At 42.5% G+C, this 14,768-nt stretch overlaps 1 protein-coding gene across 1 annotated transcript in view; it reads left to right on the plus strand.

Moving 5' to 3' along the window:
• Positions 1 to 14,768, plus strand: part of ATRN (attractin) — a 273,056-nt gene that overhangs the window by 65,176 nt on the left and 193,112 nt on the right. Inside the window, exons 2-3 of the mRNA XM_048846395.2 lie at positions 3,136 to 3,219; positions 11,503 to 11,616. Of these exons, the coding sequence (XP_048702352.2) occupies positions 3,136 to 3,219; positions 11,503 to 11,616 (198 nt within the window). The remainder of the gene's footprint in view (positions 1 to 3,135; positions 3,220 to 11,502; positions 11,617 to 14,768) is intronic.

The following is a 14,768-nucleotide window of genomic DNA, read 5'->3' on the forward strand; positions in this document are numbered from 1 at the left end:
GTCCTCTTCCAGATGGAGGGTGAGAGCCAGGATTTGGAGAAATTTTTCACATTTATCTCCTGGAAAGGACTCTTGCTTCCATGGTACTGAAATAGTGGGGACTTATAAGTGTGTAATTAAAAAATAGAGTTTTCAGTTGATATAATAACTGAAGCAGAGGTAGGATGTGAGATACAAAGCCACTACCCACAAGAAGTGCAGCTTCTTGGAGTAACTGCATTTTCTGCAGCGTGAGGATGGGTTTTTATTTGGGCTGTCGATTAATCACAGTTAACTCACGTGATTTACTCAAAATTAATCTCAATTTAAAAAAAATTAACCTGGATGAATTGCGGTTTTAATCGCACTATTAAAGAATAGTATACCAATTGAAATTTTTTAAATATTTGTGGATGGTTTTTCTACATTTTCAAATATATTGATTTAAATTACAGTACAGAATACGAAGTTTACAGAGCTCACTTTATATTATTTTTTATTAAATATTTGCACTGTAAAAATGATAAAAGAAAGTGTTTTTTCAGTTCACCTCATACAAGTACTGTAGTGCAATTTTTCTCATGAAAGTGCAATTTACAAATGTAGATTTTTTTTTTTTGGTTATATAACTGCACTCAAAACTAAAGCAATGTCAAACTTTGTTTGTTTACATTTACGGGAGATAATGCTGCCTGCTTCTTGTTTATAATATCACCTAACAGTAAGAACAGACGTTCACATGGCACTTCTGTAGCTGGCATTGCAAGGTATTTTATGTGCTAGATATGTTAAACATTCATATGCCTTCATGCTTTGGCCACCATTCCAGAGGACATCCTTGTATGCTGATGATGCTCATTTGGGGGGGGGGGGGGGGAAGCATTAATTAAATTTGTGACTGAACTCCTCGGTGGGGGAGAATTGTGTGTCTCCTGCTCTGTTTTACCTGCATTCTGCCATATACTTCATGTTATAGCAGTCTCAGATGATGACCCAGCACATGTTGTTTGTTTTAAGAACACTTTCGCTGCAGATTTGACAAAATGCAAGAAAGGTACCAATGTGAGATTTCTAAAGATTGCTACGGTGCTTGACCCAAAAGTCTCAATTGCCTTCCAAAATCCGAGAGTGACGAAGTGTGGAGCATGCTTTCAAAAGTCTTAAAAGAGCAACACTCCGAAGCAGAAACTTACAGAACCCAAACCACCAAAAAAGAAAATCAACCTTCTGCTGGTGGCATCTGACTCAGATGATGAAAATGAACATGCGTCCATCCACACTGCTTTGGATAGTTATCGAGCAGAACCCGACATCAGCATGGACACGTGTATTTTGGAGAGGTGGTCAAAGCATGAGGGGACATATGAATCTTTAGTGCATCTGGCATGTAAATATCTTGCAATGCCGGCTACAACTGTGCCAGGCAAACACCTGTTCTCGCTTTCAGGTGACATTGTAAACAAGAAGTGGGCAGCATTATCTCCTGCAAATGTAAACAAATTTGTTTGTCTGAGCGATTGGCTGAACAAGAAGTAGGACTGAGTGGACTTGTAGGCTCTAAAGTTTTACATTGTTTTATTTTTGAGTGCAGGGTTTTTTTGTACGTAATTCTACATTTGTAAGTTCAACTTTTGTGATAAAGAGATTGCATTATAGTACTTGTGTGGGGTGAATTGAAAAATGCTATTTCTTTTGATTTTTACAGTGCAAATATTTGTAATCAAAAATAAATATAAAGTTAGTGATGTACACTTCGTATTCTGTGTTGTAATTAAAATCGATATATTTGAAAATGTAGAAAACACCCCAAAATATTTAAATAAATGGTATTCTATTGTTTAGCATCACAATTGATTGCGATTAATGTTTTTAATCACTTGACAGCCCTAGTTTTCATAACATGTTATGATAGAATTTGCTAATTATCCTTAATTTATGAGGTTATATTGGGTACCTGCTGTTACAAATAATTTTGTCTACCTATTAGTAAGATTGGATTTTATATAATTTAAAATGTACATTTGTGTTGCTTAAAGTGGAGTATTAGTATACGCATTGCAAGTGACACACAGGCCTGAGTCTTAACTGGCCAATTGGAATGCTCATTTGGAAGTAATTACTCCCAGGGAGAAAAGGAAACATCAGAGAAATACAGTTTAATTGAGGACCCTTAATCACTCACTCCACACCGATACAGTTGGTGCATCCTCTCTTGCTCTCCAATTCTTCCATACGTAGGGTTTTGTTTTTGTTTTTACACAAACACCTCAAATGCTAGATTTTATGAATCTGCTAATGAGTGCCTAAAATCATACATTCAATCTGTGTCCAGCAGTGCTGCATTTTAACAAAGACAGTGGAAAATAATTTTGAGTAGTCTAAGGGGAAACAAATTGTTGGAAGAGGCAGCATATTTAAGAAATAAACTTATACCAGGAACAGGGACCATTGCCCGTAATGTGGGTTATCAAAGTCTTCAAAGCCGAAACGAGTTATAACTGATCCAGGCACTGACAGAGAGGGATTATTCCATTTTCAAATGGAGAGGAGACTAAGGGGAGTTCAGCACATAGATTTCAGACGAGAGTCTGTAACATGAGTCGAATCTAGACTGGACCATAAGTTACCCTTGAGACTCTGCTTTTGAAAGTAATACTTTGTTGTATTTTGAACGTTTTACTTTTGTAGTAACTTTGCAGTTTGTTTTAAACAAATCTTTCATTTTCTATTTATTTTCACTACAGTCCTTATAAGCAAGTACCTTGTTTCATCACTTTTCACTGCTCGATTAAGGGAAGCTCTGTTGCCATCCTCCCTACATTACTCTTTCTGTACCTGTCTTCAGTTATGAAAGAAATACCATTTGTCTGAGTTGCTGGTCTGAGAAGGAAGCCAGATGAGAACACCACCTTGAATTTCCTGGCAGAACTTGTGGGTACTCTGGCTAGTTACGAGAAGGGGTACAGACCAAGAGTACAATAGCAGAATCCCAATTGTCTGATCCATTTGTGTGTGTATTTTTTATAATGGCCATTCAATAAATGAAAATGTAAAGCTGGGTGCTTTAATCAGGGTATTTTTTTGAAACTAAGATGGTTGGAAAAACTTAAGTATTTAATCACACTGGAAACCTACATTTCTAATTTTTATTTACAGGCTAACTGGATCTTCTGGATATGTAACAGATGGGCCTGGAAATTATAAATACAAAACAAAATGCACATGGCTCATTGAAGGAAAGTAAGTAGCAAACATCTTCATTTTTAGAGGGTGTTATTTACAGTAATTTTAAGTGCAGTTCAATTTCTGAACACGTTTAGACCTTGGTTTCACTCACTTTTATGAATTATTGTGGGAAAGAACACTCTCACAATAATCAACATTGCCCTTTCTTTCTAAATGATGAATTTCAATGGCTTGACTGCTTTATAAAATTGGATAGTTGAAAAGATCAAAATGAATAGAATTTTGTCCTTGTGGTAAAATGACTTAAATGTTATGGTTGTAAACCCTCCAGATTTCCGAATTTCAGATGGTAGGCTAGACTGCATTTGTAACTCCTCCCTCCTCCCCCCCCCCCCCCCCCCCCCATGCCAAAAGCAGAGAGCTCTAACTTTAAAAATATCCTGTGCATGGAAAAAAACAATCAATTTTCAAATAAGTGCTGAGCTTCTGTTGCTTTCCAAATGTGTATTTACTCATTAGTTCCCAATGACTTCAAAGGAATGGTTGCCCTTCTTGGAAAGGTCTCTTACTGTCTGAAAAGGCAGTTGGGAATCGCCCACACCAACACCCTCCTGTTGCTGTTGTAACCCACACACCTCCTGGGTGTAGTGATTGTTTCCCTCTAGTGGCACTGAGACCCCTCAGAGATTAATAAGTCTGCTACAGCCTTAATTAAGAGCCCTGTGGCTTCTAGCTCATGCAGTAGAGGCTCATGCATTTAGCTCCAAAGGTTCCAGGTTTGAGCCTGCCCGCCAATGACCGGGATCTGTTAGTGTTACACTGTGACATGGATCACTTTTTTTTTTTTTTTTTTTTTTGCTTTTACTGACTTTTGCAGTAATTTTAAGAGTGACACTTATAGCGTTTAGCTTCTGACCGTCATCTGATTAGTGGTGTAACCATCATAAATGTTTGTGTTTTTTGGATTTTTGTGTGTGTGTATGGGTGAGTGCTGGCACCAGAGCTGCAAAATCAGTCTAGTTTTTAAACATTTGAACTGTCAGCTGTCATGCATTAAACAGTGTAGCTTTAAGTGAGGTTGAAGCAGAACTGTGGAACTCTGGAAAGAGGCTAAATGGGCAGGTTTCTGAATAAAGACGAGGTTTTGTGATGGAATGAGTGACTTCATCTGTGCTGAAATTCATGGGAGTTGAGGTTACTCAGCATCTTGCGGGATCCAGTTCCCCAAGATCTTGAAACAGCAAAGAATACATTTTTAACAATGTTCTCTGCACATTTAGTTTCCGTTGGTTTTGTAAAAAGATTTGACTCCACCCTGTTTTGAATTTCAGACTATAGAAGATGTCTGTGTTTTGTCTCTGTGGAATGTTCCTTAAAATTCTCCAAAGCTCAACAATTCTATTATAACAAGCTTTAATCTCATATCACTATGCTAAAGTTTTCTACTTATTAACTTATTTTTTCCAAAGAAAATGTTCTATTCACAATTCCCTGATAAACATCAAAATAGCTAATCTTAGTTCAGGTGCAGCGTTTCCTTGCATGTATCCAGCTGCTTTCCCAGGAAAACGTATATTCTATGAGGAGTGAGTGAGGGATCTTCTTCCTCAGTCATACCACATGTTTGGTGTAGAGAGATGCACAAAATGAACCTGTTAGTTGAAGTACTGAGCTGCACACAAAAGCTCTTCTAGCTTATCATTCTCATTTGACTTTAGTCTTGGCATCAGAGGATCGTGTGAATGAGGGTTCAGGCTGGGTAGAGAATTACGCTGCCAAAAACAAAGCACACGTCCTTACAGAAATAGTCTGTTCTATCTCTGGTTTGCCAAATGTAAAGGTATGCCATTCTGAAGTATAGTTCTACTCTGAAAAGTTTCTATAAAACTGTCGATTGTGTAGGTGTCTTCCCATTATGCCCTGAGTGAATCCTGTGCTGCTGTTAAGAGAGCTCTTGAGCCTAGTAGACAAAGGTGTGTATCAAGATGCAGTAGCAGGAAGTTGAAGCCAGACAAATTCAGACTGGAAGTAAGATGCAGAGAAATCATGTAAACTGCTGAACATTCCCTACCTTTTCATGCTTGGTAGGCTCACTATGCCTATAAAACAGGGACTGTTGGAACCTGCAAAGCACTTGTGGCAGACTCCAGCATCGATTCTAGCCTTCAAAAGGATTTGAGTACTTTTGTTCTCATCCAGTGCCAGGATCTCTTGTAGCCGCTGTCCAGGAGAAGTTCAAACAGCAATGACCTCCCAAACCAACACAAAGGGAGAAAGCTCCAGCTTTGTGGTGTATATTTGGGCAATAAAGTCTACCTCCTAGCCAGTCTCTAGATGTGAGAAACTAATTACCCAGAACTGGTAGCAAAATACAATCATTTGCCCTGGGACAAGCTGTCTCAATTTATGATCGCACTTCCTCTAGAGCAGGGGTGGGCAATCTTTGTGGCCCGAGGGCCACATCGGGGTTGCGAAACGGTATGGAGGGCCTAGTAGAGAAGGCTGTGCCTCCGCAAACAGCCTGGCCCCCTTCCCCTATCCACCCCCTTCCGGGACCCCCGTCCCTAACTGCCCCCCCCCAGGACCCCACCCCCTATCGAACCCCCCCCTTCACCCTGTCTCCTGACTGCCCCATCCGACCACCCCTTGTCCCCTGACTGTCCCCCGGGACCTCCTACCCCTTATCCAACCCCCCACTCTTCCCGCCCCCTTACCATGCCGCTCAGAGTGGCAGGACTGGCTTACTGAAAAGCCTGGGAGGTGGGTGGGCGCAAGCCGTGCTGCCTACGCAGCGGCATTGGTGCAGGGGAGGGAGGACAGCGGGGGAGGGGCTGGAGGCTAGCCTCCCCAGCCGGGAGCTCAGGGACCGGGTAGGGTGGTCCCGTGGGCCGTAGTTTGCCCACCTCTGCTCTAGAGTCTAGGAAAGAGTTCAAATCTATAATGAATGAGGAGAAGCTGATATCTCACACTTCTCTGTGGGCTGCACTAGATTCATCTAATACAGTGTCACTCACCATGGTCACATCTGAGATGTGAAGATTATCCTGGTTCCAAGCATTTGGGATTCCCATGGAGATCCAAAGAACTGAGTAGGGCTGTCGATTAATTGCAGTTAATTCACGTCATTAACTCAAAAAAATTATTCGTGATTAATTGCAGTTTTAATTGCACTGTTAAATAATAGAATACCAGTTGAAATTTATTAAATATTATGCATGTTTTTCTACATTTTTATATGTATTGTATTCTGTGTTGTAATTGAAATCAAAGTGTATATTTTGCTTACAAATATTTGAACTGTAAAAATGATAAAAAAAATAGTATTTTTCAATTCACCTCATACAAGTACTGTAGGGCAATCTCTTTATAGTGAAAGTGCAATTTACAAATGTAGATTTTTGTTTGTTTGTTACGTGACTGCATTCAAAAACAAAACAATGTAAAACTTCAGAGTCCACTCAGTCCTACTTCTTGTTCAGCAAATCGCTAAGACAAACAAGTTTGTTTACATTTACAGGAGCTAATGCTGCCCTCTTCTTATTTTCAATGTCACCAGAAAGTGAGAACAGGCATTTGCATGGCATTTTGTAGCCTGCATTGTAAGGTATTTATGTGCCAGATATGCAAAACATTTGTATGCCCCTTCATGCTTTGGCCACCATTCCAGAGGACATGCTTCCATGCTGATAATGCTCATTAAAAAAAATAAGCATTAATTAAATTTCTGACTGAACTCCTTGGGGCAGAATTGTATGTCCTCTGCTCTGTTTTACCTGCATTCTGCCATATATTTCATGTTATAGCAGTCTTGGATGATAACCCAGCATATGTTGTTCTTTTTAAGAACACTGTCCCTGCAGATCTGACAAAACACAAAGACGGTACCAGTGTGAGATTTTTAGAGCTACCTACAGCACTTGATCCAAGATTTAAGAATTTGAAGTGCCTTCCAAAAACTGAGAGGGACGGGTGGGGCTTGCTTTCAGAAGTCTTAAAAGAGCATGTAGAAGGGTTCGGCCGGAGCTCGTCCCTCTCCAGGGCAGTAGGGAACCACCCCGTTTTGCTACATCTGTCTGGTTACGTCCGAGGAACTAGTCTGGCTGCGGGGTCTCACGCAGCGGTAGAGGCAAAAGAACAGTTACTCACGCCCGGTTGGCGGGCAGTAGTGAGTCCCACGCTCCGGTCCTTGGACAGGGACGGTGCAAACCGTTAAGCAATAAGCCCAGGCCCTATGTTAGGGTGGGCTGCAAAGAGTCCATGGCTCAGGCCCTCAGGCAGGGGCTGAGCAAACAAATAAGCACCAAGCCCAGGCCCTGGCTCAGGGCGGGCAGTACAGCATTTGGGACTCAGGCCCTGAGAAAGGGACTGAGCAAACAGGTAAGTTCAGGAGACCCCGGCCCTGGCTCCGAAGGGCCTGGGAGAGGGGGAGACTGTCACCTGCATGTTGGGTGGCAGGGGGGATGCAGGCCCACCCACTCCGCTGCATCCCATCTTGGGGCCCTAGCAGCAGCAGACGGCCTGTTGTTGTGTCAATGGGGATCCTGGCTGCAACACACTGACATAGGCTCTAGGTGTGCTGCAGCCAGACTAGGGTCGGCTACCCCCGGGCTACTTCCTACCTCCCCGTCTAGAGGTAGCTGCACCTGGATGGTGTCCTTCAAGGAATCAAGTACCATGGGCTCCTCAGGTACCCAGCGAGTGGTAGGCTCGGCAGCTTCTCTGGGTAACTTGCCACAGGCAGGCTTAACAGTTTCTCCGGGGTCTGGTCAGGCCTCAGCTCGGTCGCCAATTGCAGGAGTCTCCCAGCCGGGAGCTAGGCCACAGGCGTCTGGCTTCTCCAGTGGCTGGGTCTCTGGTGAACACTGGGGTTGGGCTTTTGTACTTCCTGTCCTGTGCCTTGACCTCTGGGGGGCTGGCGCAGGCTCCACTGGCTCTGCCCACTTTGGCGTCCGGAGGGGCTCGTTCCTCTCTGGGGCTGCAGGGAACCACACTGCGTCGCTACAGAGCAACACTCTGATGCAGAAACTACAGAACCCGAACCACCAAAAACGAAAATCTAGCTTGTGCTGGTGGCATCTGACTCAGATAATGAAAATGAACATGCGTTGGTCCGCACTGCTTTGGATTATTGTTGAGCATAACCTGTCATCAGCCTGGACACGTCTTCTAGAATGGTGGTTGAAGCATGAAGGGACATGTGAATCTTTAGCGCATCTGGCACCTAAATATCTTGCGACATTGGCTATAACAGTGCCACGAGAACGGGCAGCATTATCTCCTGCAAATGTTAACCAACTTGTTTGTCTGAGTGATTGGCTGAACAAGAAGTAGTACTGAGTGGACTTGCAGGCTCTAAAATTTTACATTGTTTTATTTTTGAATGCAGGTTTTTTTGCACATAATTCTACATTTGTAAGTTCAACTTTCATGATAAAGAGATTGCATTACAGTACTTGTATAAGGTGAATTGAAAAATACTATTTCTTTTGGTTTTTTTACAGTGCAAATACTTGTAATCAAAAATAAATATAAAGTGAACGCTCTACACTTTGTATTCTGTGTTGTAATTGAAATCGATATATTTGAAAATGTAGAAAACATTCAAAAGCATCTATTATTGTTTAACAGTGCGATTAATCATGCAATTAATCTTTTTAATTGCTTGACAGCCCTACAATTGAGGGCTTTCTCTTTGAGAACAATGAATTTCTTAATTCAAAGACAGATGAGGCCTTCCATTCTTTAAAGGACTCCCAGAATGATCCATGTTCCCTTGGCCTGTGTGTCTCAGCTCCAAAAAGGAAGCAGGAAAGATCTGAGAGCTCCTTCAATACTACTAGAGACTGCAGAGGACTCCAAAACCACTGAGGAAGAAGCAGAGGTTCCAGTGCAAGTGACTTTCCTCCTCTTTTTCCACTGTCTGGCAGTCTGGGCCTTCTGCCAGGCGGCAAGTTTGATGCCAGTGTCAAGAGCTTTGGAAAGCCATCAGATGATCTCTTCCATTCTACATCCTCCCCCTGGCAATCATCTCTATAATTTTAGAGGTCTGGACATGGATCACTTTGGACCAGTGGATCCTAGAAACTGTAAACAAGGGGTATTCGACCAATTCCAGTCCCTTCCTCATATTCCCTACCCGCTTCCCTCTCCATTTTTAGGGACCCCTTTCATGAGAGATTGTTAAAGTAAGAAATAGACTCTTTTTACAGCTTGGAGCAGTAGGGAACGTGCCCTTTATGTTCAGAGAGAGGTTTTTTTTATTCCCATTATTTTCTCCTCCCAAAGAAGAAAAGGGTAGGCATCCTTTTTCTGGACCTTTGATGTCTCCACAAGTTCATCCATCATTGAAAATTCAGGATGATGACTCTTGCTTTCATAATTCCCTTGTTAGGTCCTTAAGACTGATTCAGGGCTCTCAACTTCCAAGACACTTACTTGCACATTCATTCATCTGGTCCACGGGAAATACTTCCGATTTGTAATATGAACATTTCACTGCCAGTACAAAGTCTTGCCCTTTGGTCTTCCACAGCACTGAGGGTATTCACCAAGTACTTGACAGTTGTGGCAGCTCATCTGAAGAGATAAGGGACCCATGTTTATTCAGACTCAACTGCCATTTCAATTCATGTAACTTTAAAATACTTCATCACCCTCCTATCCAGGGCCACATTGTGTTTTCTCATCATACAGTAGACCAAGGGTTTTCTAACTTCCTTGCACCGCAACCCCCTTCCGACAACAAAAAATTACTACATGACCCCAGGAAGGGGGACCGAAGCCAGAGCCCGCCTGAGTCCCACTGCTCCGGAGGGTAGCACAAAGCCAAAACCTGAGCCCCACCACCACAGGTGAGGAAGAGGTCAAAGCCCAGAGGCTTTAGCCTGAGCCTTGCCACACAGGGTTGAATCCCTTGAGCTTTGGTCCTGCATGGTGGGGCTTGGGCTTTGAGAACCGCTGCAGTAGATAGATTCCTGAAAAGTCACATACATGGTTATTTCCCCCCAATTTAGGAGCCCCCTTCCTCTTTCTGTCTCAATAGAGGATTAGCAAGGTAGATGGGTTCCCACCCTTCGAGTCTTCAGCAACTTGTTCGCTATACCACCTTCCAGTGAAGACTGCTTTTTTAGTGCTTTTTTTTACAGCTCAAAGGATAGGTGGCACATGGCAGATCCTCCTTGTATAGTGTTTCATAAGGATAGCGTCACAATCAGACCTCGTCTCAAGTTCCTTCCAAAAATTGTTTGAGTTCCATATGAACCAGTCTGTTCATCTCCCGGTTTTCTTCCCCAAGCCTCACTCCCAGGGAAAGCAAAGTTTCACACACTTGTAGTAAGGGCACTGGCTTTTTATATTGGCAGGCCAAAACCATTCAGGAACACACTTACGTTGTTTGGCCTTTGCAGAAATGGTTAAGGGTCAGTCACTATTCTCTCAGATTATCTAAGTGGGACTCCAACTGTATGAGAACTTTTTATGGGTTAGTCACTTGGTCACATTACAGCTCAGGCAGCCTCTGCTGCCTGTTTCAAAAACATCCCTAGTTCTGAAATCTATAGGGCAGCTACATGGAGCTGAGTACACACCTTTGCAAGACGCTACTCTTTCGTCCTCTCTAGTCATTGTTTAAGTATCTTATGCTGTATACGTTGTTATACCATATTTATCCAATTCCATGCAAACAAACAAATGCTTGTTAGTCACCAAAAGTGGAATCCATTTTTCTTCAAGTCATTGTCTAATAATTGAATACTTACCTTACAGAAATTGAGATGTGTGGATATCAAGGATCTCATGGCCCAGCCTCCTTTCCTGCTTTTCATAGAATCCTAGAATATCAGGGTTGGAAGGGACCTCAGGAGGTCATCTAGTCCAACCCCCTGCTCAAAGCAGGACCAATCCCCAATTTTTGCCCCAGATTCCTAAATGGCCCCCTCAAGGATTGAACTCACAACCCTGGGTTTAGCAGGCCAATGCTCAAACCACTGAGCTATACCCCTCCCACCTACAGAATTTTGTATTGGCATAGGAACAGAGGGATGGCTGGGTCCAGCCTGCCCTTAATGCCTTTGGGGGGCTGGGGTGGGGCGGTGAGAAAGTTCTGGGCACAGGTGTGGCCCCAGCGGACACTGCTAGCCAAATCTCGTGCATGGGCTACATAGAGTAGAATCTAAATGGACAACATATCTTGAGAAATCACAGTTACTGTAAGGTGAATAGCTGATTTTTTTTTTTTGAGTCACTTTGAGAGTGAAACTGCACATCAAGGCAGTTGTTTGGAGATGCTGCCATTGTGGGTTTTTTGTATGGTTAATTTAGGGTTTATTTTTTGTTTAGGCCAAATACAATCCTGAGGCTTCGATTCAATCACTTTGCTACAGAATGCAGTTGGGACCATTTGTATGTGTATGACGGAGACTCAGTTTATGCTCCATTAGTGGCAGCTTTTAGGTAAGTCCTACCCACACAGTATGAAGCTAATTGTATATTATGCTATTATTTTACTTGACTCCTAAATGAAGATTTGGCTTTCCAAGGAAAAAAAAATATGATCTAAGTATCATAAATATATAGCTCTGTGTGTGTACTGGTGATAAGTGTACTGTTACTCAAACCATAGCCAACCAATAGTAAAAACTGTTAGTATTTCTCTGAGGGATGGATCAGGGGATTTCATGGTAGTACACTTGAATCCTTATTTTGTGTGAACTACATAAATCCTGTTGTTTTTCTTTTTTAACACCAAAAATGTTTAATTTGAAGTTATTCATTACGCAAGTCTTATATAAACTACAAAATCTGCCCTTAAAGTATCAGGCTTACACATGGTAGTGAACGTATTATGTTATAGTAGGTTTGGGTCTTGCTTGTGTGCCTGGAACCAAGCAGAACTACAGCCATACATTGGTCACAAACGGCTCAGCAGCACCCTCAATTATATAGTTTTTTGGTTTTTTTTTAAAAAGCCAAAAGTTAAAGCTAGTTTCTTCCAGTAATTTGGAAGAGAGATTCTTGTTTACTTCTCATGAAGTCATTTGGATGCCACATTGATGGCCCTTTTAAAAAAACGAATACAGGTAGAGTGATAAGCTCCTGGGGACAAGGGAGATTTGGCAGTATTGGTAGTAACATAAGGCATTATGGCTACTGGTGCCAAGAGGTTAATAATTTAAGTGCAGAAGAAAGATCTAAATACAATATAGTTTAGTAGCAACAGACCACCTTATGTTCTTGTCTTCTTCAGCTGAGGTAAATAGATCCCAGAAGATACGTATGAATTGTTAATACCCACATTGGACTCGAATCCTTTCCTACGGGCCAGCTGTACTTCCGTTTCCAGAATTACCATTGTACTTAATTTACACTTCAGTTTTTGTATAATTTTCCAAAAATACATTACATTTGCTCTAAACATGACAGCCTTTCTACACAGTATGTAGAAAAGGGAACAAGAATGAGGTAGAGACAATGGACAGGGAAAGGAAGGACAAAAAAGGTTGTAACTTACTAAAAAACAAATTAGTGGGTTTTTTTACTTTCAATGAAAATGTAAAGATTCCTGTAAACCGGGGTGGGCAAACTACGGCCCACGGAGAGCGGGGTCTGGGGTTGTCGCCCTCCAGCGCTCCAGCCGTGGAGCAGAGTGGGGGGCCGCTCCACGCTGCTTCCGGAAGCAGTGGCATGGCCCCACTCTGGCTCCTATGTGTAGGGGCAGCCAAGGGGCTCCGCTCTGCATGCTGCTGCTGCCGCACCAAGCACCGCCCCCGCAGCTCCCATTGGCTGGGAACTGCAGCCGATGGAAGCTGCAGGGGCGGTGCCTGCTGATGGGTGCTCCTGCGTAGGAGCCGAAGTGGGGACATGGCCTCTGCTTCCGGGAGCCGCTTGAGGTAAGCGCCGCCTGGAGCCTGCACCCCATAGCCTCTCCCCATGCCCCAACCCCCTGCCCCAGCCCTGATCCTCCTCTCACCCTCCGAACCCCTTGGTCCCAACCCGGAGCACCCTCCTCCACCCCAAACTCCTCATTCCCAGCTGGAGCCAGCACCCTACTCCCCAGCCCGGAGCCCCCTCGTGCACCCTGAACTCCTCATTTCTGGCCCCACCCTGAGCCCTCACCCCCAACCAGAGCCCTCACCCATCCCGCACCCCAACCCCAATTTTGTGAGCATTCATGGCCTGCCATACAATTTCTATTCCCGGATGTGGCCCTCGGGCCGAAAAGTTTGCCCACCCCTGCTGTAAACACTCTACTTGTATTTAGGGCTCAAAAAGAGGACGCACAATTAGGATATCATATTATTCTCGTTCCTATTTTATACTTGGGAAAATGTTTGGCATTAAAAAGAAAAGTAAGTGACTTGGCTTTGGGTCATCAATTTGGGTGATATTTGCGCTGGGAAAAAAAATTTCATTTTCCTGACTCCAATCATCAGCTCTTATCAAGCTGATTCTTAGTACATTGCTGAACAGGTGGAATAAGCATGGTATGTGCCTCCAGTTTTTATATATTTTCCCCAAATTAGTTGGTTTTTAAAATGAGGTTATAGGTAGTTCATAGCATTAAAATTTGTGATTCATAGTTTAAAATCATGTTGCAAATCACCAGGAAGTCTGTGCCTGAAAATTTGAGCATAATGCAGTGGTGCTTTTGAGGTAGAAAAATTATATTCAATTGTTTAATTGCTGCTTTAGTTGGCATTTGAATTACACTCTTCATTAGTACGGAGCTGATTTGCTCTCTAAACTGATTTGAAGAAATAGCAGATGCCTCTAATCTTGATGAAGGGTGAAAAAAGGCATCTGTTCAAAAATCCTCCTCCTAGTACCATAACACAAGAGAACTGTTTAGAATTTTTAAGGAACTATGGCCATAATGTCTCACTTTCCTTGGGTTGAATTTTAATGTTTACTATTATCACTTTCTTTAGCTTTTCACCTCTTTTCCTCATTGACTATGCTGACAGAGCACTTGTAGGAATTAAAGGGTGCAGTGTGTATGCTTTTAAACCTTCAAAATTTGTTATTAACTTATTATGCACAAAATGTGAGAGTGGTATTATTTGTATTACAATAGCATCCAGAGACCCAGTCAAAAGGGGGAATACAGACCCATGGGAGGAGACAGACTTTCTCCTCAAAGAGCCTAGACAAAATGCAAAAAGTCGGTGTAACAAACAAATGTAGGGAGGATGAGGGAATAGAGATAAGAAAACGTGTCTAATGCAGGTTTGAAGTTATTCCATTTGCTTGACTTGAAACTTGAAAATTTGTGGGCACTGCTCGTCTATGTAACCATATTTTTCACTGTTTCCTCATCCTGCCTCCGTTTCTTTGTTACAGCCACTTGATGTATGAGATCTTTTATAAACTCATAAATTTGGGACAGGGAATGTCTCTCACCATGTTCTTATATAATGCTTACCTCAGTGGGGCATTGATCTGGATCCTACTATAACACGAGACGTAGAAGTAGTAATAATCTGTGTTGCACATTTCCTTTTCTGTTCTGCTCCCTATTTGCTAAGTTAAGATTGGTTATGTGGGGTGATATGCATTAATTAGAAACCTGTATATTAGAACATGCTGGTATAGATTTACTGTGGTGT

The sequence above is a fragment of the Caretta caretta genome, chromosome 4, assembly GCF_965140235.1.
Source record: "Caretta caretta isolate rCarCar2 chromosome 4, rCarCar1.hap1, whole genome shotgun sequence".
Lineage (NCBI taxonomy): Eukaryota > Metazoa > Chordata > Testudines > Cheloniidae > Caretta > Caretta caretta.